Below are 25,164 nucleotides of genomic sequence, written 5' to 3' on the forward strand. Positions count from 1 at the left end.
CATTATAATTTTATGCAAATATTTTCATACTGACATTTAACGTGTACATTTTACTAATGTGTTTATAATATGCTGTATGTTGAATTATATTTGTTGAATTTGATTAGTATATTTCACATTCCATCTGATCATTCAAATGCTAATTTCTATAATTTTGAGGACCCAAAATTCAACTGAAGTGCTGTGACTATATATGAAAATGACTGCAAAGAATCCTGAGAATCTTATGAAGATAATCTAGGGTGTCAGCAGTGAAGGAGGTGTTGGCAGTCTTAGATGGTGTCAATGTGGATAAATCTCTAGATCCAGGCAGGAACTCCCAGGAAATTGGGGGAAGACAAGAAGGACACTTTTAAAAATATTTTCATAGATTCGCAAAATTCAAACAAACAGTATAATCTTTCAACATTTGTACAATATACAGAGTCGATGTTTATTTCCCCCTCACCTCCCACCCCAACCCCACCCTCAACCTACTGAAAAAACGGTCAATTAAATTGTACAAGTATAAATTCTGTGGGGTCATAGACCCTTACAGAAACCTAGGAAAAAACATCCACAATGGCTAAATAACAAAGACTAAAAAAAAATTAAAAGGGGAAAAAAAACAAAACTAAACTAAAAAAACCATGTTGTCTGCGCTATCTTCAACTTTCTTGGTCACTTTTGTTTCCCTGCTAGGACGGATTGCTATCGTACCCCTATTTCAAAGTGGAGGTGGGGGGGCTAATCAATCTGTGTGCCAATATATTTCAAATAAGGTTGCCACACCTTAACAAATGTGTCGTGTTTCTTGCTTAGATTGTATGTGATTTTCTCCAGGGGAATGCAATTCTGCATTGCCATATTCCATCATATGGTCTATAGTTGGGAGTCAGACTTTCACGAAACCTCCATACACTTCCGCCAATGCAATCTTCAAGAGCGGAAATTGTTCTTTGCTCAATCTAAAACTCACATCCCCAGTATCTCCTGCAAGGTACAACACCAGATCCTGTGGACAATCCACTTTTGTAATTTTTTTCAGGATATCCTCCAGGTCTTCCCAGACATAGCCAGGTGGAGTGGACAAAAGTTCCAACCTCCACTTGACATCTAAAGAATCTTTCTAAAATTGCAGGCTTTGATTTGTGTATTTTTTGTGGTGTGAGGTACAACTGGTGTAATAAATTGTACTGCACCAACCTGTTTCTGGCATTGACGACCTTGAGGTGCCCAAGTCCGACTCAAATCTCTCCCTCAACCTGACACTGTTAAAACCTTGACAAACATTTTTAATTCTTCACTGAACTCGCGAGACATTTCAGAAGAATGCAAATATGATGCCATTAATGAAAAAGTCTGTAAAGATAATTCGAGTAGCTATACTCCTTTTAGTCTGACATCAGTGGTGTGGAGTGGATTCTAAAAGATAGAGTCTATGAGCATTTGGATGGCTAGGAGAAAATTAAGGTGAGGCAGCATGAATTTATGTGGGAATGTCTCACAAACTTGATAGAACATTTTGAAAATGTGTCAAGCAGGATAAGTAGATGAGGGCAAGGCAATTGATGTTATTTAGTTGGATTTTAGAAATGCATTTCATAAGTTGGTGAAGAAGGTGAGAGCACATGGGATAAGAGGCCAACTAGTCACCTTGACAAACAATTGGCTTAGTAATAGGAGTTAGAGAGAGGATCTAGATAGCAGCTTTTCAGACTGAAGGGCCTTGACTAGTGGAGTACCTCAGGGTTTGGTTTGAGGACTCTTGCTTTTGATTTTATATATGTATATATAACATGTACTTATCACAGCCGGTGCAGACGGCCGTGCCCAAGCGCCAGGGCCGGCTGCCAAAGCGACAAGACATGTAGCCGGTTCTGGGGGGGGGGGGGAGGTTGTATGGTGGCGCACATCGTCATGGCATACCGGCCCACTTGTATCGCCGCGTGGTGGGGCAGCCATGGGGAAATGGGGTTGTCAGAGGTTTCTCTCTGACTCCAGTATCCCTTCTAGCAGGCGCCCTGGGCAGTGTTATGATGTCACAATGCACCAGGTGCCCTTAAAGGGGCGCACTGAATTGGAATAAAAACAGTCATTAACAACCATCGGTGTGGTAGCAGTGATTTCCTTCAGCTCCTGCAATCGCCACAGTGGTGACCCTGATGGGCCCAGACGTCTATCTGGACCCAGTGAACGATGGACGCAGCCGAGGTGAGCACAGTAGCCATCAAACATCCCCCTTCTGGCCCCACTGCACACAGACATGGTTCGGGCAGGCGGAGGCACAATTCTACCTCCGCAACATCTCAGCCGACGCCACAAAATTTTACCTCGTCGTGGACGCGCTGGACCAGGACACGGTGGCGATGGTGAATGACATCATTCACAGGCCACCAGGAGTTGGCAAGTATACCGCCATCAAAAATCTACTCCTGGGGAAGTTTGGCCTCATGCCACAGCAGCATCCTTCCAGGCTCTTACGCCTGGATGGGTTGGGAGATTGCAGCCCCTCAGCCCTATGGACAAAATGTTGGCCCTGACGGAGGATCATGAACCGTGTTTCCTCTTCCTCCAGATATTTCTTGAACAGATGCCAAAAGATACCCGGCTTAATCTGTCCGAAGAGGCCTTTCCCGACCCCCGCAAGGCCGCAGCCTCTGTCACACAAAACAGTAGAATGAGGCAGCCCTACGCCAAGTCTCCAAGCCGGGGCCCCGCCATCCACAGGATACCACCAAGCACAAGCTGGAGGAAACTCAGTCAACACAGTGCTTTTATCACCAGCACTGGGGAGTGAAAGCCTGCATCATGCCCCCTCTTTTCACGCTGATTGCGATGAAAGAGAAGATTCTGGCTTGGTCGGAGGAGGCAGACGAGGCCTTCCCTCCAATGAAACAGGCCCTCACAGAGGCAACTTTGTTGGTGCACCCTCTCCCGGCAGTGCACACGGCACTCTCGGTCGATGCTTCCGCCACAGCGGTCGGGGGAATACTGGAACAGTGGCTGGACAGGCAGTGGTGCCCGCTAGCCTTTTTCAGTAGGCATTTGCGGCCGCTGGTGCTTAAATACAGTGCGTTCGATGGGGAGCTCCTGGCGCTGTACCTGGCCATCCGCCACTTACGATACTTCTTGGAGGGCAGAACTTACACCGTTTTTACCGATCATAAGCCCCTCACCCAAGCACTGGCTATGGCCAAGGACCCGTGGTGGCCCAGGCAACAGCGCCATCTGTCCTACCTGTCCGAATTCATGGCAGACATCCGGCAGAGGGAGGGCAAGGACAATGTGGTCGTGGATGCTCTCTCTCGTCCGGCCTCAGCACGCTAGCTCCCGGCCTCGACTATGGACAACTAGCGCAGGTCCAGCAGCACGATGCCGAAACTCAGGTCTCCAGCTCGAGGATATCCATCTTCTTGACTCCACCCAGCCTCTACTCTGCGACACTTCCACCGGCTCACCATGCCTGGTAGTCCCACAAGAGTGGAGTGCGAGGGTCGTCAGCTCTATCCACAATCTCGCCCACCCCTCAGTAAAAACTATCATGCATATGGTGGCACATCGATTCGTCTGGCATGTCCTCAAGAAGGAGATGGCAGCGCTAACCCACAACTGCATCAGGTACCAGATGTCTAAAGTCCACAGGCACATGCCAGCCCCTGTTCAACATTTCAACTTGGCAACACAGAGGTTCCACCATATCCACGTGGATGTTGTGGGCCCCTTGCAGGTGTCCAGGGAGTTGCGGTACCTGTTTACCATAGTGGATGGAGCAACCAGGTGGCCGGAAGCCATCCCGGTCCGTGAGGCGTCAGCGGAGATGTGTGCTAGAGCCTTGGTCAGCTAGTGGATCTCTTGTTTCAGCGTGTCGGTGCACATCACGAGTGACAGATGCGCCTAATTTCCCACTATGGTCGCAGCTGGCAAAGCTTTTTGGGGTAACACTGCACCACACGATGGCCTACCACCCACAGTCCAATGAGTGAGTAGAGAGGTTCCACCGACTCCTAAAGTCTGCTCTGATAGCAAGACTTTCCGGCCCCGACTGGGTGGACGAGTTGCCTTAGGTTCTCCTTGGAATTAGGATGGCGCACAAGGAGGACCTGCAAGCCTCATCAACAGAAATGGTTTACGGCGTGCCACTCTCCCTGCCAGGTGAATTCTTCACACCGGAGGCCGAAACGACACACAGCGAAGGTGATCAGCTCGCGGACCTCCGTAAACGACTGGGCAACCTCACCCTGCTGCCCCCATCACACTACGGCACCCCACCATCCCATCAACGGAAAGATCTGGCTGAGGCGCAATTTGTGTTCGTCCGGAGAGGACCACAGAGAGCCCTGCTGCGGCAGTTTCTTCAATCTGAGGCGCCTGCAAGCTCACACCAAGACACAAGAGCAACTTGTCCGTGAACTACTCTTTGCAGACGATGCCGCTTTAGTTGCCCATTCAGAGCTAGCTCTTCAGCGCTTGACGTCCTGTTTTGCGGAAACTGGCAAAATGTTTGGCTTGGAAGTCAGCCTGAAGAAAACTGAGGTCCTCCATCAGCCAGCTCCCCACCATGACTACCAGCCCCCCCCACATCTCCATCGGGCACACAAAACTCAAAACGGTCAACCAGTTTACCTATCTCGGCTGCACTATTTCATCGGATGCAAGGATTGACAATGAGATAGGCAACAGACTCGCCAAGGCAAATAGCGCCTTTGGAAGACTACACAAAAGAGTCTGGAAAAACAACCAACTGAAAAACCTCACAAAGATTAGCGTATACAGAGCCGTTGTCATACCCACACTCCTGTTCGGCTCCGAATCATGGGTCCTCTACCGGCATCACCTACAGCTCCTAGAACGCTTCCATCAGCGTTGTCTCCGCTCCATCTTCAACATTCATTGGAGCGACTTCATCTCCAACATCGAAGTACTCGAGATGGCAGAGGCCGACAGCATCAAATCCACACTGCTGAAGATCCAACTGTGCTGGGTAGGTCACGTCTCCAGAATGGAGGACCATTGCCTTACCAAGATCGTGTTATATGGCGAGCTCTCCACTGGCCACCGAGACAGAGGTGCACCAAAGAAGAGGTACAAGGACTGCCTAAAGAAAGCTCTTGGTGCCTGCCCCATTGACCACCGCCAGTGGGCTGATCTCGCCTCCAACCGTGCATCTTGGCGCCTCACAGTTCGCCGGGCAGCAACCTCCTTTGAAGAAGACCACAGAGCCCGCCTCACTGACAAAGGACAAAGGAGGAAAAACCCAGCACCCAACCTCAACCAACCAATTTTCCCCTGCAACCATTGCAACTGTGTCTGCCTGTCCCGCTTCGGACTTGTCAGCTACAAACGAGCTTGCAGCTGACGTGGACATTTACCCCTCCATAAATCTTCGTCCGCGAAGCCAAGCCAAAGAAAAGAGAAGGGGGGCAGGGAAGAATTGTTTACTGTGGACCACTTAAACGCTGCTTATTTACTTATCACAGCCAGTGCAGATGGCCGTGCCCAAGCACCGGGGCCAGCAGCCAAAGCAATAGGATGCGTAGCTGGTTCTGGGGGGCGGGGTTGTGTGGCGGCACACATCCTCATGGCAAACCGACCCCGCTTGTATTGCCACGTGGCGGGGCAGCCATGGGGAAATGGCATCGTCAGAGTTTTCTCTCTGACTCCAACATCCCTTCCAGCGCCTGCCCTGGGCAGCAATTACGATGTCACAATGCACCAGGTGACTGAGCTCATGCTGCCCTTAAAGGGGCGCGCTGAATTTGAATAGAAACAGTCGTCAATGACCTTCGGTGTGGCAGCAGTGATTTCCTTCAGCTTCTGCAAGCACCACAGTATATTAATTTGTGGAAATGTAAGTTTGATTATGACATGAAAAGATATGCAGCAGTGGACAGAGAAGAAGGTTACCTGGTTTGCAACATTCCAAATCAATCAGTGAATGTAAGTGTTCAATGTTTGACAGGACAATTTAAAAGTAATAAAATTATATTTAAAATAAATATATACTGAAATTAATGGGCTCTTTGACTTAAATTGCCAGAGATTTCATTTTGAGTAAAGTAGTCAGTGAAATCTGGACCATTAGTTTCTAAAAATAATTTTAAATTAATTAAGATTATAGATGAAATAATTATGGTTAAAAGGTTTGCTTTGTTGTATGATGACCACACAAGACGACAGAATTAATTTTTCATTGTGACAATGAATAAGAAGACCTGCAAAACTATATGGATCTTGAAACACTAAAGTATGTTCATGAACTAAAACATCATCCTTTTTTTAAAAAACTTGGATTCAGGATTCCACACTGAAGGACATTTGAGCAGATCAGGAGGTGCTGGTATATTAATCCCTGGCTCTTTATAATCTAGCTCAACGCAGGAAACTGTTAACAAAACTATATAAATCATAGACATTAATCTTCGTCCGCGAAGCCAAGCCAAAGAAAAAGATAAATCATAGGAGTAAAGCCAACTGTTTAATTAAAATCACTTTCAAATTAAAATTTCTGATGTGTAATGATTGTATTAACAAGTACAAATGGGGCAGCTTAAAAATAGCTGTGGTCATGATAACAATGTGGTTATACCCATTGATGTTAAACATAAGTCTCATCAACAACCCTGCAAAAGTTTCAGTCGCTTCTTGTCTGCAGAAAGTTCCTCAGTGAATCCCACAATTTTGCTTTCTGTTGATAAATTTTCTCCAGATTGATTAGATTAAGAGTGAACCTCTGGTTTGGTAAATATCAGTTTATCTAATTTCTTAACTCGTATTTTGTAAAATTGGCATAAAATAATGTTTGCAATTACCTACAGCATCAACTTAGTGGATGCCATCACAGGGAAATTACCACCCAAGATACTGGAAATACTCAGCAGGCAGCATCTGTGAATTTACCATTTCAGGTTCATGATCTTTTACTATTTCTGCTGATCTTTTCTCATACCTTGTTTTTCTTTCACATTTACAGAAAATGCAGTTTTTTTTTATTTTCGGACTTTTCTGTGATAGGAATCCTTCCTTTGGCACATAGGAAGCTTAGTTGGTGAGCATTGCCATCAAGCAGAGATAATCTTCTTGGCTTTAGTAAATATGTACGATATTCAGAGGGACACGTTATTGCTACTTGCATGGTTGATGTTGCAGCTAGAGCAACACCTTTACAGGGCCAGCGATTGGGACCAGACCTGGGTTCAAATCCCGTGCTGTGTGTAAGGAGTTTGTATGCTCTTCCCCTGTTTAAGTGGGTTTTCTCTGGGGGCTCCGGTTTCCTCCCACTGTTCAAAATGTAGCAGGGAGTAGGTTAATGAGGTGTAATTTGGACAGTGTTGGGTTGTGGCAGTGCTGGATATCTAATATTTTTAAAAATCCTAAGAATGCTGGGAAATTTAAATCACATCCAGGAGGATTTCTGGGCTCCAGAATGAGCCTCAATATGTTTGGAAACTTAAGCCTTCAGTTATCCAAAGATGCCTGTGTTTCCAGCAAGAAAGACCCAACAAAGCAACAAAGCATTGGTGTAGTGAGTTTTAAGCCACCTTCATAGTTTCTATTATACAGCTTAAAGAATGTATTTGTGGCTTGGACCATAAAGAATGATGCTGCTATGCATTTCTGGCAAGGGGACAGATGCAACAACAACATACTTTAGCATTCTTAATGGACACTTAGAAGCTAACAAGGGATGCAGAATAGTATCTCAAGGAGGAGACAGCCATCTGGCATCAGGACTGTGAGGGAGCAGGAAAAATTGTTAGTTCTTATCAGTGCAAAGTGGAGTGGGGTAGAGGCTGGTCCATGATGTGGAGTCTGTTGGGGAGGGGATGATGGGTTGATGGATCCAAATGGGGAAGGGGGTGATGGGTTGATGGGAGGAATTAACGGGGAAACCAAAAATGAGATGACAAGCTGAGAGTATGTGGAGTGGGAGTGGTGGGGAAGCACCAGAGATGTGGGTGACCTAAAATTGTTAAATTCAAAGTTCATAACTTCATGTTGTAAACTCATTGTATAACGCCTTAATCCAATTTGTAAAAATTTGACCGAGTCCAAATCTTTCCAGCACTTTAAATAAAATATCCCTCTCCACTCTATCAAACACTTTCTGCATCCAAGGCTACAGCAACACTCAGATCACCTCTCTTTGGTGCCAAATGAATTATACTAAGTAACCTGCTTACATTATCAGCAGATTGTCTCTTTTTCTCAAAGCCTGTTTGGTCCATATTTATCAATTCTGGCAAAAATTTCACCAGTCTGTTTGGCAAGGCTTTAGAAATAATCTTGTAATCTGAGAAAATGTACAGCAATTACTTAGAAGTCTAATTCGGATCTAGGTATGGCATGTTGGAATGCTAAAAATGCATAGCTGTATTCCCCGTGAGAAGATTACCTATAACTAAAGAAGTAAGTAGGACATAGTTTTACGTTTGGGTCCATATTTATAATTTTCAAGTGTAAATCTTTCGTTGTGTTCTTCCTAATCCTCGAGACTAGGAATAACACAAAGAAAATTAAAGAGAATATGACTTTATGATCTGTGGGTTGTGCGCCACTTTTTCAGCTGTCCGTTTTGCTTTTTCTTTCTTTCTATCTCTTTATATTTTTCTTGCTTATTTTTTATTGTGGCCATAGGCAACTAGAAAGAAGACAAACACATGAGGTGTAGTCAGTTAAAGCTCTGAGTTTTATTAGGGCTCAAGCCCCACTTTTATACTTGCACTTTTCCTACTGTGCCCCCCCCCCCCTTGGCTGACGTCACCACATGCATAACAAAAGCAGGTTTCCCGTGCACGGGTACTTTCCTGCAAACAATGCCCTTCTTCCCCGCGCACTGTCCTTGTCTGTTAGCTGCTCAGCAAGATCAGTGCCATTTTGGGGTCACTGGGCTTTAAGCTGCCCTCGCTAGCTTGTTGGGGCCAGTGCCACTGCACGGGCTGCTGGCCATTGGTTGCGCTCACTGTCTGGAGTGCTGGCTCAGTCGCCTCTGCGGTGGGCCGCCACTCTATATCTATATCTTTTCTTTTGAGGTCTCTTCTAAGGTTAGTGGGGCTTGGGGTGGGTTTTGGGTATTACCATCATGGAGTAAATATTAGACTACTTTTGTACTTGTACACTTTAACTTTGCAATTAACTGCATGTATGGTCAAAATTTAAATTAAAAAAAAAAGCATTACCTTGTAAATTACCCAGGGAGAAGATTAAACGAGATGAGAGACCTCTTGACTAACAAAAAAACAGGTTTGAAATGGATTTGCAATATGACCTCTGCAAAAGGAGCATAGTAGAATCACACCTCCAATACAGTTTCCTTTGGCCCCGCCTCTGGTAACAGAGTGCCAGGGAACCATGACCACAATGGGAGCAAACTCTTCACAGTAAAGCCTTTTGTTGGATCAAAAGTACTCATCCCTCCTCCAAAAGCTCACCAGTAACTTGTTGTTTCAATAGTTCTGATTTGTTGTACGACCCTTTTGCTGAAGGAAAATCTGTTGTTTCAATTCCATAAGATAAAATGTTATTGTTCAGTAGCTTTTAGTCTAACATCATTTATAAATTCAGAAAATGATTAAAACATGACAAATATTACAGGCTTAATTGAATACTTATTTATAAAGATGACTGTTTGAATTGAGGGTCACAAGACAATCTGCACAAAGGGCATTGACTGCCTTTTGTTTTCTATGGATACTCCGTGGCCTGTTGAATTTCTCCAGTATTTTTGTGATTTGCATGATATTTGAATTAGTCTGTATGGAAAAGAAATATGAACAAAGGTATTCATCCTGACATTCATAGATAAGATAGCACAAGCTATGAAGCTTCTGACATTATGGTATACTGTCACGAAAGTCCTTAAAATGCTGAAGATGGTGACAGTTTCAGACCATTCTCAGAGACAGTCAGAGCTGCAAGTGCTGCCAGAACTCACCGGAGCCCTGCTCCATCACCTCATGGGGCCGCTCCAGGCATCTCCTGGGGCGGCTCCGACACTTCCTTATCGACGTTTCTGGTGAGTTCCGCCACTGCACCCCTGGAGACAGTGTAAAGAGAATGAAATGAAGTTGACTGTGTTTTCTTCTGAAATATTTTCCACTTTGTATTGATTTATTTTTTTATTTCTGTCTCTTCAAGTCCAGAAAGCATGTATTCAAGTGCAAATGACCACATAGGTACGTACATTGTATACAAATAAATAATAATGCCTGTTAAAGTTTATCTGCAGAAATATGGAAATGTCACATGGCAGCCCTCCAATCTCCATGTCCTCAAGGATGGACAAAATTTGTGCTCGGTGGACTAGTTTTAGTTCAAAGCTGGAGACTGTCATTCAAGGTTATTAATGGCACTTCGTGAGAGGAAGTGCCAGGTAATGTTAGGCATGCAGCGGTATCAGCCAGAGTATGTCACCTATTTCATGTCAATTGTGAAAAGACCCACGAGCACTGAAATTGGTATTAATCAGTGGGTTAAGGCCTTCTTTAACAGCAGTTAAGGATGCAACTTTATCTGGGCCATAACATGAGAGACAAGGCATTCAGTGCCCTCCTGTTCCATCATTATAATTGCTCCCCCTGTTCCTGCTGATGTAATCAAAACCATCACATCCCACTACTGGGTATCAGCCCAGAGCCTTGCCCCCAACTTCTCCCATCCACTACTCATCTAATTCAACAGACACTGGGATATAATATGTACTGTGCAGGAACAGTAGGAATGGAACAAAATGAGGTTCGTGTAGTATGCCTAAGAGAAACTGGGTGACTTCGGACACATAAATTATCTTACTTTCCAATTCAGTACTCAGTATGGGAGTGGAGGATGGAGAAGGGGTGAAGGATGATGGGCAGATGGGGCCAGTTGGGGGAAGGGTAAACTTCAAGTTGAGAGACAGGGGGAGGTGAGTGATGAACGGAAGCAGATAGACAAAATATAGAAGAAAAAAAAGCCAGATGGTCAGGTGGGGAGAAGGGAGACTGAAGGTTGAGACAGCAAGGAGGGTGATGCTGGAATCTGATCAGGAAGGAAGGTGATGAGGGGAACCACTAGGAGAGAGGCAGTGGGCAGATAGCACCAGATGGAAGAGGGCACCCAGAGCGTGTACTATTTGGGAAGTAAGTTGATAGAACCAACAGGGGAAGCTAAACAAAACTGCTGATGGAGGGCTGTTGATGAGTAGTGGGAAAGGGGACAATAATGCAAGGACATCAGGTGGATGGGATAAAGAAAGAAACAGCTGCAGAACACAAGAGGTAGGGAATTAGCTGAAACTGGATTATTCGCTGTTCACACCAATGTGCCGTGGACTACTTAGAGAGAGAGAGAGAGAGTATGAATAGTTGTTCCTCCATGTGCCTTTGTGCCTCATGCAGGCAATGGAGCAACCTCATCAGATTGCATTTAAACTAGTGGTTCTCAACCATTTTCTTTCCACTCACATCCCACTTTGTAATCCCTATACCACTGGTGCTCTGTGATTAGTAAGGGATGGCTTAAAGTGGTATGTGGTATGAAGGGAAAGTTGAGAACCACTGCTCTAGACCCAATTGTTACTGATATATTTTGCTTGAGAAAAATTGTCATTGGTCCATTTCCTGTGGAGTTATGAAACCGTGCACTTAATCAGTCAATTAGGTACAGTTAAAACAGTGGTTTTCAAACTTTTTCTTTCCACCCACATATTACCTTAAGCCATCCCTTACTAATCACAGAGCACCTATGGTATAGGGATTACTTAAAGTGGTATGTGAGTGGAAAGAAAAAGGTTGAGCACCACTGATTTAAATTCACTTTGAATTTGCATGCAATCCTCTCAGTGCAACGTGAGGGCAGTCAAAGGCAACTTCAGGAAGCTCAAATCATCCGAAAGAGGTAAACACAGTGCTTTCTGTCTTGTTAGAAAGATGATGAATGTAGTCAAGTGTGTGATCACCTAAGATCAATAAAATTCAAAGCAAATATGTTCTTCACCTACCCCAACCTGTAAAGATACTTGAATCTCAAAAGTTGATGAAGATCCACCTCCCCTCTACTCGCCCTGCCCCCATGTACCTTTGATGTCCTCCACCTCATTTACATACCCTTTTGACCTTCCTTACAAGGCTCACCCAATTTTTCCATTAACCATACAATTACAAAGTAAAGCCTTTCAACACAAAGGGTTTTTGAGACAGATTCTATCTGCACCAGAGACATCAGTAGTAGAATATTCCCTCCATAAAACAGGCATAGGTCCATTGGGCATTGCAAGTTTTCTGTTTGTTTTGGGGCTCAGAAGATTCCTAGCATTTTTCACAGCTTTCTTGTGTTACGAGTCCAGAAGACCCCAAAACCCAGCAGCAATAGATATACACCAATACAAAGGGTTATTTAAACAAAAGTTGTTTTTAATTATCTTTGAACATGGAAACAGAATCAAACTTTAACATCTCTATTGACTTACTTAACCTACTTAACCCCCTTCTAATTCTAAGCGCACGTGTGTGTAATGCATATACAGGTACATAATCCTTTATCCGTACATCTAAAATCCGGAAAGCTCCAAAATCCGTTGAGGGGAGAGAGACGGCAGGGCGAGTCAGGTGGGTGAAGGGGGTGGGGGGGGGGAGACCGGCAGTGCGAGTCAGGTGGGCAAGAGGGGGAGAATGGCAGTGCGAGTTGAGCGGGTGACGTGGAGAGACTGGCAGCGCGAGCCGGGAGGGCGAGGGGGGGAAGACCGGCAGCACGAGTCGGGTGAGTGAGGGGGGTGGAGAAACGGTAGTGCGACTAGAAGAGGGTGGGGTGGATATGGCAGCACAATGGGTTTAAATCTGGCTTTCCGAAATCCGGAAAAGTTCGAAATTCAGAACACACTGTCCCCCAAGGGTTCCGGATAAAGGATAAGTTTAGAAAAGTTCTTTGGTTCACAGTCCAATCTCACTGGTTGCAGGCAATTCTTGTACTCTGCACAGAAGTTAGCATTAATAAAGTTCACCAGGCTTTAGTGCTTAACAGGTAAATGGTTACCACTCAGGAGGGTTCTCGTTGGTTTTTAGAGAGAGAGTTTTCTCATTTCAGTACAGCCACTCCAGTGTCTTGTTGACAAAACTTATCCCCTTTCAGGATTCTCCAGATGGTAACCTCTTTCTTTCAGGTCATCACAGAATTCCTTTCTGTTTCTCCTATTCGAAGGGAAACACCAGACATCCAGTCCTCTCCTTTGACCAGGCTGTCTTCCAAAGTTTGCCAGCTTGTCCCTCTGGAACCGAAGTCTCTGTCTCTTCTCTTTCTCACTCCCTCCTACTGTAGACACTTTCAGGTGGCCAAATTCCCCGCTTGTAATGCCGCATTTCATGCCAATATGCGGCTGTCGGGAGGCCACTTGAAAGCGCAAGAGGTGCCTGTTAGATGAACTCTGTAACCCTCCTCCGGGAGGGATAATTGCCAGAGCAGTGAGGTCACCCCCTGCACATGAATGCAGCTGCCTGAAAGCGGCTGCTAAGGGGATGACAGTCAGCTGGCGAGTGCCTGACAGCTCCCCTCCCTGCTGACCCTGCACCCCTTATGCCGGATGTCAGGGCAAGGGCAGCCAGTATGGGATGTCAGCGCGGTGATGTCCCACAGGATGTCTCCACATTGATGCCAGTGCCCAGCTCTCCCAGCGGCCCGGCATGGGTCCCCGCACCAGCTCTCCCAATGGCCCGGTGTGGGTCCCCACACCCGCTCTCCCACCAGCCCGACGAGTCCCCGCACTGTAGGACAGGCGATCAGTGTGGGGACGTCCCCATATCGCTGCCCAGCTCTCCCAGCAACCCATCGTGGGTCCCCACGTGGGGCGGCCAATGCAGGTGATCAGTGTGGGTCATCCCCATACCGCTGCCCAGCTCTCCCGGTGGCCCGGCATGGGTCCCCACGGCTGCTCTCCCAGCAGCCCGACATGAGTCCCAACACTGTGGACTGGGCGGTTATTGTGGGGACATCCCCATACCGCTGTCCAGCTCTCCTGGCGGCCCAACGTGGGTCCCTGCGCTGTGGGACGGCCGGCACAGGCTGTTGGTGTGGGGATTTCCCATGCGTGGTGTCTCTATGCTGGCCACGCCACGGTGTGGGGGATCGTGTTGGTGTGTTGGGGAGCAGATATAGGGTCTCGTGTCGGGCTGTTGGAGCGGGTGTGGGGGCTCGTGTCAGGTTGTTGGGGAAGTGGGTGTGGGGGCTTGTGTCGGGCTGTTGGGAGAGTGGGGCAGCAGTGTCAGTGTGGGGAAGTCCCCATTCTGATAGCCTGCGCTGGCTGTCCCAGCTCTGACAGCCAGCCATCCCAAACCTGACAGCTCGAAGGGACAGGAGCCGGAGTGTGCTCAGAGGCGCATCCAGTGCAGCTGTACCTTCAGGGATCTGTTTTGCAGTATTTGTATGTGACTTACACTAACAAACCTGTCCCAATATATCTCCCAAAAACATATCTATTTAACATATAAACAACATAATCTGCCACAGTACTCTGACAATAAATCTAAAATCTGAGTCTGTTATTGGTGCAAAACTTGGAGCCAAATTGTGGTCACCTCCTGGGGCCAGCAGGGTTCCTCCAGGAGAGAGTGTTTTGCTTCATATTACAGTGTCTGCAATTTCCTGTGTGCCTTGTATTCACTGCTTTGTCGTTTTGTGGAGATTCCTTGCTCATCTGATTTGAAAGACAAACGGAACTCAGATAGCAACGCATTTAACTTTCCTCAGATGCGTGAGGTACTGAATATAGAATGATCACATGTAAAATGCTTGGCTTTTGTAACTGAAATATCAATATTCATTTGAATAGGGACACCAGCCCTGAATGGAAAGGAAATATCTAATATGTGATTTATATGTCTAAAATTTCAAAATACTTCTCATTTTATTTTTTCTTTAAGTAATAACTGTACATTTTAAAATATCTTAGAAACATTAATAAGAATTCAAAGTCCTACAATTAGAGTGAGCTGTCAAAGCACAATGAGGCCTCGAGATCTATTACATGAGGTCCAGCTACCACCTGTGGCCACCTTCACTCCACAGACCATGAAGATCAGCTGAAAAAGTGCTCCATATCCAGAGATTAGTGTGGGCAAGTGAGAATCTTGGGCAGCAAGTGCAGGCTCCAGGCCCAAAATGGAACAACAGTGGGCAATATCCAAGATGGACTGTTTGACTCGTGCTCAGTGAATGTTCCAGATGCTGAAAAGTGGAAAAAAAAAATGCCTGTTAATTTAGTAAGGTTTCTCAAGCTAAAAGAAGATTTTCAGACACCAGTTTGTCATATCCTGTTTCTGAAATTCAATTTCATTGACATCAACAGAATATTTGAAAAACAGTCGTTACTATGTAGAGAGTTCAGTGCTACTGACTAGAAACAAATTTTAAGACTGTCTATAAATCTTATGAATGAATGTGTAAAGCCTCAAGCATGGAAACAGCCCAACTGATATTTGTTGGTATTTATTTTAATGTGGGGCTCATCCCATCCCTTGTCTTCTGATCTATCAGAATGTTTGATAAGTTTATTATGAATACCTCCAATATTCACGTGTTCCCATTCATTTGGCAGATACAGTTTATGCAGTGGTCAGGAAGAAGAGCCCGTCAATCAGCAGGCAAAGTCCAACAGGTAAGATAAGATTTAGGGACTTAAATTCCTTCCGTATAAAATTATCACAATAAATGTTGACTGTTTTCTCTGCAGAAAGTAAGAGTGATGAAGAGGTCTCCTATGCAGATATTGTAATTCATACTCCAAAACAACTCTGCAACAAAACACTCAAGGTATTAATATTAATATTGTATTTATCTGTCCCTTAAACACATCAGCAATTACAGGACATTTATGACAATTACCCCTTAGAAGAATTATATCCAACAAAATAGTTTGCCTGGAGTAAAATATGAAAGTCTGCAGCACTGTGATTGAAGTAAAAACACAATGCTGGAGAAAGAAGATCAAACAGTGTACTTTATATTAGCAAAGATAAAGATACAACCAACATTTCGGGGTTCAGCCCTTCATCAGGGTATGAGCAAAATGTTGGCAGATGTCCGAACAAATGGAAAGGGAAAGGGGGCAGGGGGGAGGAGCACAGTCCAACACGCAGGAGATAATAGGTGGAAAAGTGAGGGAGGGAACACCAGCAAGCGGGGGGGTGTGTGGTATGGCTCCTTGAATAGAGAGGGGAGAGTTGGAGAGCTGAAGGAGAGAAGACGGAGGGATAAAGAAGAGAGGGCGAATGGGGAGTGGGTTACCAGATACCAGAGAAATCAGTGATAATGGCATCTGGTTGGAAATTGCCCAAATAGAATATTAGGTGTTGGTCCTCCATTTTCCAGGTAGTATTAGGTGTTGCTCTAGACATTAAATAGTTTGCCTTTATTCACCAAATAATCCTTAAGGAAATCCTAGCATGCCCTAAACCCTTTGTTACTCCCATATCTTCATTATCCATTCACTTGTGCAAACATTTTCAGGGAACTAGAGACTTGCACTCTGAGCTCCCTCTGCACATCAGCAGTTCTGCAATTTATTTTCATTGTTCTGTTAATATTTGATATAACAAAATGTAACATTTCACACTTGTCTGGATTAAATTGCATTGGCCATTGCTCTGCCCATCTTAATAAGTGAACTGTATCACTTTTTTTTTCCAACTTTCATTGTTTACTACTCCACCAATCTTTGTGTCATCAGCAAATTTAGTATCAGTCCACCTACATCTCATGCGTCAAACAATTTACTTAAGATGGAAAGATATTTGCTTATGTCTCAACCATACTGTGTGTTTTGCAGGATAGTTGAACTGATTTGATTTAAGTCACCGATTACCAGTGGATGATTTAATTTGTGAGCTGAAATTGAAAATAATCTTATTCACCTGGTTTTTCATGTTTCTCTATGCACAGTTGCCTAATTTGTTTTTCCAGTAATTTTATTTTTATTGAAAAAAATTGTTTTAAGTATATGTAAATAATTATTGTTTTCTGATCTTTCTTCTCAGGACATTTCTGATATAACAGAGAAATCTGATAAAAGACAGTTAAAAGGTGCTTGTGGCCCTTCTCCTTATCACGTTGTTGAAGATACCTCTGTATATTCTGCAGTGTGGGTTTCTCGCCAGGATGTGAGAATTGCGGAACCCTGAGAGTAGCTTCCAGATATTTTGGAGGATTATGAATAAACTCAAGCTTCAAGGTTCTTTTATTCTCATGTAATAATTACAAGTATAATACACACAATATATTTCAACCTTTGCCTGTTGAAAAGACGAACAGTGTCCGGCAACCCCAATAATAAGAGAAAGAGAAGCAAAAGGAAGTGCCTTCAGAGACACTGAATGTCCACCTCTGCAGCCCCACAGACTCCAGTTCAATCCATTGGTCACTCAGATCCAAACCTCCAATACGATCAGGAAGCCTTCACACCTGAGGCCCTTTGGGAGGACCTGATGCCCTCGGCCCCCTCTCGAATCCCGGTCCCCACAGCAGCTCCTAGTCTGTGTGGGTCATTCATCCACTGGACCCTCACTGGTTCGATGCTGTGATCACCTGACTGTAGGGTCATCTCCCATGCTTTTCCTACTCAACATTGGGGTGGGGAGGTGGTGTTAACCCATTTCTGGTGCCCTGCCCTGGTCCATTGCTCTCCCAGAGCCCACAACCTGTGTGGTTTGAGTTACCAAGCAGGGGTGTTGCCACCTTAGGCATTTCCCTGCATACATGTCCGATGCAAAAGGAACTCCACCAGCCCTGACTTACAGGTGGCTTAAACATGAATGTGGCCGTGGGCTAATGACCAAGTGGTATGACCCAATGGAGGAGTGCTGGAAGACCTCTGTTCTCTCCTCCTCCCATGGCAGCGTTGCCATTATTGCACCAGCAGTAATGCCACCATTTCAAGTCAAACATTTTATCAAGTATTTTATAGCCCAACCTTGTGTTTCACTTGCAAAAGATTAAATGAATTGGAAACGGAACTTCCTCAGGTACTAGATTCCTCAAGCAGATTGTGTCTAGGTTAAGATTTTTAGTGTTCATTAAAATTATTTTCAATAATTTTAGTTCTTCTCGTGTTAAACCTCAATATTTCAATTTGTTAAATAATTTTCTATCCTTATTGACATGTGAAGTTTCTCCTTCACTCAATGACTCATCCTAACACTAGTCCCTGGCTTTAGATTCAACACTTGGAAAGAGATGCCTCTACCCTTTGTAGAATATCATATTTTCCATGTAGATGCCTCTTGTTTCTTTAAAATCTGGGAATTCAAATCAACTGCAATGTGTTTGCAATTGGAAGACCACATTGCCTTGGACAAATGCACTCCAGTTAGTATGTTTTTTTTTCAAATCTTTTTTTTTTTTTAATTTTTATTTTTCACACCATAAATCACATTAGCCATGATGTATACTTTTTCTTTTTCACACATATACAGTGACTTTTTCTCCCCCCCCTCCCTCCTCCCAAGCCACCCCCCACCCCCCCCTCTCATCCATTTTAGGTATACAATCTAGGTTGCATTAAACCCGTCAGACAATGTTGTCATTCAACAAAAATACACCAGAAAATCTACTAAGTCCATTCTTTTCTTTCCTTCTCCTTCCATCAACTTAGGTAATGTTTGTCCCCGGTAGGTTTTCACTATTGTATTTAATGTAAGGCTCCCATACTTGTTCGAATATTTCAATATTATTTCTTAAACTATATGTTATTTTTTCTAATGGAATACATTTATTCATTTCTATATACCATTGTTGTATTTTCAAATTATCTTCCAATTTCCAGGTTGACATAATACATTTTTTTGCTACGGCTAGGGCTATCTTAACAAATCTTTTTGTTTTGATGGCACTTTTGCTATAAACTTCAAGCTATTGATTAATTCTTCTTGTGAACTAATTGGATGAAATGTTACAGAGTTTTGAAATGGAGAAACACATCCACCAGGAAAACTTCTAATGAGAGCTTCAAAAGACTGAAAATGGGAATTGATTCATCAAATTAATTATAATTTTCACATATTGTTTGAATTTTGGACTCTGCCCAATTTACAAATAACATGACGATTCTCATCTGTACAACAAAAACCCTTGAGTAGGATTATATGAGCATGCCATATCCATGGGATTGAGTTTCAATGGAGTTTATGGGCAGAAAGGGGGAAATGATTCAAGCCTGAGGCAAACAGCAATAAAATAGAACTAAGTATGAAGGTTGAATTGTCATGAGAAATAGAAACTGTTGCATGAGTTTTTTCTCAAAATATGATTTAAAAATGTAAACTTTAAGTGGGAAAAAAAGAAATGATTGCCCAGAACTCCATACCCAGAAGCGGTGAATATGTCATTTAATAGATGTTGTAACTGCCTCCAAAATTTATTTCATTGATGTCCCTCCATTGAACACTCAGCTCAACCAACCCAGGTGGAATTTGTAGAAAATAGTTTCTGCTTTATATATAATTGCTTGTTATTGTTTTTTTTCTACGCTCTTCTGATGGGCCTACACGAGAAGATTGTACTTGCTTTGTATCTGTTATCAGGGCTAATATTTTGACCTAAGTGGCACTTCTCTGTATGAGATCTTCTTGAATATACTCATCAACTGGGCCACTTGGGATGGTTCCAAAAATCCACCACTCTCTGGATGAAGATGTTTCTTTTAATCTCTGATGTTAATAACTGACTCTTTAATTTTAAGACTGTGACACCTGTGTCTTGGCACATCACCCGAGGGAAACATCATTCTTATATATATACGCTGTGAAGAATTTTAATATCTTTCAATTACCCCTCCTTCTCTACAAAGAGCTCAAGTCTTGTCTGATAATGTTTTCTTAGACAATGCCTCTATCCTGAAAATGAGTCTGTGAACCTATGCTTCATTGTTTCTAACATTTCTATTATTCTATCCGTCAATAGATGGGAAGGCAAGTTTTCCAGATACAGTTTCACCAAGATCCTATATAATTGCATTGATACATTTTTCCTCTGGTACTCGAATCCTATTGAAAATTTGCCATCAAATGATTAACATGCCATTTGCCTCACTAATTAAAAAAAACATAAATGTAGACATACGGCATGGTTCCAAGCCCTTTCGGCCCACAAGCCTATGCTGTCCAATTACACTGAATTGGCCTAAAACCCCCGGAATGTTTTTAGAGGTTGGGAGGAAACCAGAGCACCTGAAGGAAATCCATGCAGATACAGGAGAATGTTCAAGCTCCTTCCAGACAGATTTGAACCCCAGTCCTGGTCACTGACTCTGTAACAATATTGCACTAATCACAATGTTAACTGTGGTGCCCACGGTTTACCTGCATGCTTTACCTGCATTTTGACTTTCACTGGCCTGGATAGAAGGAAAACTGAGTGCCAAAACCTTTCAGTTTCAGCATTAAACAAAACTCTTCTATTTTCTTCAAGGAGTGGATGATCTCACATCTTTCCACATCCGCCAAGATGTTGACCATTCTGTCATTGTTCCATTGAAGTTTCTCTGCCTCTTGTAATGCACAGCTTTGTGGATCTCTTGCACTTTCTTTCCTCATCCAACACTATGGTACAGCTGGCTCCCAGCATCAAACTTTGTTTCACTGCCCCCACCTCCCCCACCACCGGCATAGCTTCCCCACCTGAAAATAACAAATCTTTTCCCACTTACTATGAAACCAGTTAATTTGCAACTACTGTAGTTAATTGAAGAATTATACTTGAAGACTTTATATATGGCAAATAAAATTTTTATGTTAAAATATAGTACACATCAGATATACTGAGCATTTTTAAAGAGCATAAAAAGTGTATTTACTTCCTGTTCCAGCCATAGGGTGAAGTTCTCAAATGTAAAATGTCAACAGATCGTAAACTCAGAAGCATATATTTGCATTCAGGTGAAAATTCTGTCTTTTATTCTGTTAGGATGAATTTGTACAAACCAATGAAGTCAGTCCAGATATAAATTTAGTTGCAGCTTTAGAAAATCAGTAAAATAGCATGTTCAAAGTGTTACAAGATCAAACCAGCAACCACAAAGAAGGCATATCACACAGGGGTAAAGATTAACAATTACTTAATTAACAAAAATTCACCTTCAAACTTTAATTCAAAATACTCCCTTTTATAACAATGCCCTTTGGTTACTATGCAAATTTCTATAACAGTGTAAAACTAATAAATTGCCAGCCTAAATATAACATATGTAATTAAAGTCTAAGTTATATTTCCAACCAGCCCACAGAAAAACTTAGACACAAAACAAACACAAGACTCACAAAACTTCGATCTTAACTGAAGCCCAAAGATCTTTGAAAGAGAGAGAGTACAAAATTCGAAGTTGTCTTGTGTTGCTTGCAGAGAGAGACCATGGCTTGGTCCCGATCTTTCTGGCTGCCTTTGGAATGTTCATCCCTTTTAAAATACTCAACATTCTAAACTGTCTTCCAGACAATGACTCATGTTTTGGGCCTCCTTCCACTTCATAAGATACACAGTGGAGGTTTGTCATCCAAGTCCAGAATTTTTTAGATCATTTTCTGCACAGGCCCAGTCTGTCTCCCACTCTCTTAGCAGCCCACCTTCACCTTGGCTCTCTAAGGCAACTGTCAAAACCACACAACACATAGGCCAATACACTACACAGAACTCTGTAACGCCTCCCCTGCTAAAAAAAATTGGTCCACAAGAACAATTTTTTTTAACAATTAATGGAAGTATTACATAAATAAAATAAACATTCCATTTTTTTTACAGTATGTGATTAGATTCATATCTATAACTTGCATCTTGGTTGGAATCCTAGTCTACTCCTCGGTCATTTTCTCAAAGTAAGGTTTAAGCATGGTCACGTGACAGACCTGTTTCTTCGATGATCAGGTGTCTCAATGACATAGGTGACCTGGTTAATTTTTGATTTCACCTTATATGGTCCTGAAAACTGAACACTCAAAGGGTTTGACTGCATTGGAAACAGAACCAATACTTTGTCGTCAGGTTTAATGTCCCTAATATTTGCTTTTAGATCATACCGAATTTTCATTTTTCCCTGAGCAGCTTTTAAATATTTCCTTGCCATCTTGCAAGCCTGATGTAATCTGTTTTTAAAATTGAAAACATAATCCAACAGATTTGATTGTATATCATTATGTATCCACTGTTCCTTCAACAATAGTAATGGACCCCTGACTTCATGACCAAACACCAAATACCAACTCAAATGAACTAAACCCAAGAGACTCCTGAGTTGCCTCTCTAAAGCAAACAATAACAAATGGATTCCTTCAACCCAATCCCTTTTATTTTCCACGCAATAAGCCCTCATCATATTTTTCACAGTTAAATGGAACCTTTCCAAGGCCCCTTGACTTTCTGGATGATAAGCAGATGACGCAATTTGATGGGCTCCCAATTCATACACCACCTATTGAAATATTCCATACATAAAATTACTCCCTTGGTCTGATTGAATTTCCCTTGGTAGGCCAAAGAGTGAAAAATTTTAGCATAGCCTTCACAATCATCTTTGCTTTAATGTTTCTCAGGGGAATAGCCTCTGGAAACCTTGAAGCTGTGGACACGAGTGTTAACAAATATTCATTTCCTGCTTTGGTTTTTGGCAATGGGTCAACACAATCCACTATCACTTTTGAGAAGGGCTTCCCGAAAGCAGGGATGGGTTGTAAAGGTGCCAGTGGTGGTCCTTGATTAGGCTTGCCCACCAGTTGACAAGTGTGACAGGTCCTACAAAAGTTCACAACATCATGCTTTCGCCTAGCTATTGATTCTTCTCTTAACAACAGCAAAGTTAGATCCTTAGGTTTGTCCTCAATGCTTGCCTGCACTAAGGATCATCACAGACTTTCTCTCCCTCTACTTTTTTTCTAGACATGGCTCTAGTAATGGCACATGCAGGGTAGATTTCCAAATCCTTTTCAGACCCAAAAACCAATGGCTTACTTGTGAGTTTCACAGCAGGTATGACTTTACCTTCTGCTAAATCATTCCCTAACAAAAGAGAAACTCCATCCACCGGCAGACTTGATCTTATCCCTATCGTAACCGGGCCATTAACTAAGTCTGATTTCATCACTATTCTCTGCTTCATCACCAATGCCTTTAATTAAATTCACATCTCCAAAATTTTGGTCTCCTCACCAAAATTCAAAACGTTGCTTAATACAAGCGATTGGGCTGCTCCAGTATCCCAGAGGATTTTAACTGTCACTTGATTGGATCCTTCTTTAACCGAAATGAAACCTTCAGTCATGAATGGTTTAAAACTATCCCTAACTTTCTCACTCTGAACACAGGCAATTGTTCCTTTTCAGTACAGGACAATTTGCTATTATGTGCCCTGGCTTCTTACAATAGTGGCAAATAACACTCAAAAATTTTTCCTTCACCCATTTCTCTTTCTCTCTTCCTTTAACCTCACTTCTAGATTTTCTTTCTACTCTACTTGGATTATCAGCAGTATTCCTTTGAAAGGCTTTCCCTGATGTCCACTTAGACTTGTGGGTTAAAGCCTATTTCTCTGTGAATTTAGCCAATTCTTACCAAGTTTTTATATTTTTCTCTGCCAAGTACACTTGAATAACATCAGGAACACAATTTTTAATCCCCTCATTCAGAAGGATTTCCCTCAATAAATCAGTTATTTTCTACTTTCATTGCGGCGCATCACCGATCAAAACACACAACCTTCCTATAAGCAAAATCCAGGTAAGATTGGGTTGCTGCTTTTTTTAAACTCCTGAACTTTTGTCTATAAGCATCTGGGACTAGTTCATAAGATCGGAGTATAGCCTGCTTTACAAATTCATAATCAGCTGCTTGTTGTACCATGAGACACGAATATACCTGTTGGGCTTTCCCTTTAAGAACACTTTGTAGCAGGAGTGACCACTGATCTGGTGACCATTTTAAATTTGCACCTACTTTCTCAAAATGCTGAAAATATGGTTTAACTCTAGTTTTCTCAAAGCCAACTTTACTTCCTCTGAAGTTTCCTCCTTTGGAAACTGTTCTAATGCAGCTTCTTCCCTTTCCTACATAGTGCTTAATAATCTTTTGGGCAATTTCCTTTTTTTTCATCCCAGTTTTTACTGTAAGAAGTTTTAACTTGTCAACTATAACCATCAGTTCTGACTTTTTAGCATTTTTAAATTAACCACTGAAGAGTTCACTATGAACTGGTCAATATTCATATTTGCTGGTTTTTCTGCTAGTGATTTATACACTCACCGTTTATTTTTAATTTCAAGTTGGAGGTTGAGTCAAACTCAGACAACTGATAACTAAGCACAAGTCAATTGCCCCTACAGCTTCCAAATTATGCTACAAGATCAAACCAGCAACCACAAAGAAGGCATATCATACAGAGCTAAAGATGAACAATGACTTTATTAACAAAAATTCACCTTCAAACTTTAATTCAAATCCCCCCTTTTATAACAATGCCCACTGGTTACTATGCAAATTTCTATAACAGCGTAAAACTAATAAATTCCCCAGCCTAAATATAACATATGTAATTAAAGTCTAAGTTTTTTTTTTCCAACCAGCCCACAGAAAAACTTAGACACAAAACACACAAGACTCTCAAAACTTTGATCTCAATCGAAGCAAAGATCATAAATAAAATTCAGTTTGTTTGGTAAACTGAAGCCAAAAGGTCTTTGAGAGAGAGCACAAAATTTGAAGTTCTCTTTTGTTGCTGGCAGACCAATGGCTTGGTCTGGATCCTTCTGGCTGCCTTCAGAATGTTCATCCATTTTAAAATGCCCAACATTCTAAACTGTCTTCCAGGCAATGACTCATGTTTTGAGCCTCTTTACACTTCACAGCCACACCCAGTGGTGGTTTGTCCTCCATGTCCAGAAATTTTTAGATCATTTTCTGCACAGGCCCAGTCTGTCTCTCACTCTCTCAGCAGTCCACCTTCACCTTGGCTCGCTAAGGCAAACTGTCACTTTCCAACACAAAACCGCACAACACATAGGCCAATACACAACACAGAACTCTGTAACAAAAGAAATAAAATTAAAGAGGATTAAAGTAGAATTATAACAGTGACTATGTTTCAACTATGAATACGATACCAGCAAAACAGTAATTTGGGATTTAACAAGGTAAAATGTGCTAAAATCTTTCACAGGAGAGTAACCAACATAGGGTATCAGCAGC

At 42.8% G+C, this 25,164-nt stretch overlaps 1 protein-coding gene across 2 annotated transcripts in view; it reads left to right on the forward strand.

Annotated features, from left to right (window-relative positions):
- Positions 1-25,164, forward strand: part of LOC138741053 (sialic acid-binding Ig-like lectin 13) — a 59,070-nt gene that overhangs the window by 24,393 nt on the left and 9,513 nt on the right. The window contains exons 7-10 of one of the 2 annotated variants that reach the window (XR_011343300.1): positions 10,117-10,154; positions 15,542-15,601; positions 15,677-15,756; positions 16,980-17,173. Coding sequence is in view for 1 of the 2 variants with exons in the window: in XM_069894532.1 (XP_069750633.1) it covers positions 10,117-10,154; positions 15,542-15,601; positions 15,677-15,756; positions 16,980-17,123 (322 nt within the window). In the remaining variant the exon portion in view is untranslated. Of the gene's footprint in view, positions 1-10,116; positions 10,155-15,541; positions 15,602-15,676; positions 15,757-16,979; positions 17,177-25,164 lie in introns of those variants that run through there. The other variant, XM_069894532.1, reaches the window with a different exon arrangement.

Source organism: Narcine bancroftii, chromosome 8 (genome assembly GCF_036971445.1).
Source record: "Narcine bancroftii isolate sNarBan1 chromosome 8, sNarBan1.hap1, whole genome shotgun sequence".
Classification (NCBI taxonomy): domain Eukaryota; kingdom Metazoa; phylum Chordata; class Chondrichthyes; order Torpediniformes; family Narcinidae; genus Narcine; species Narcine bancroftii.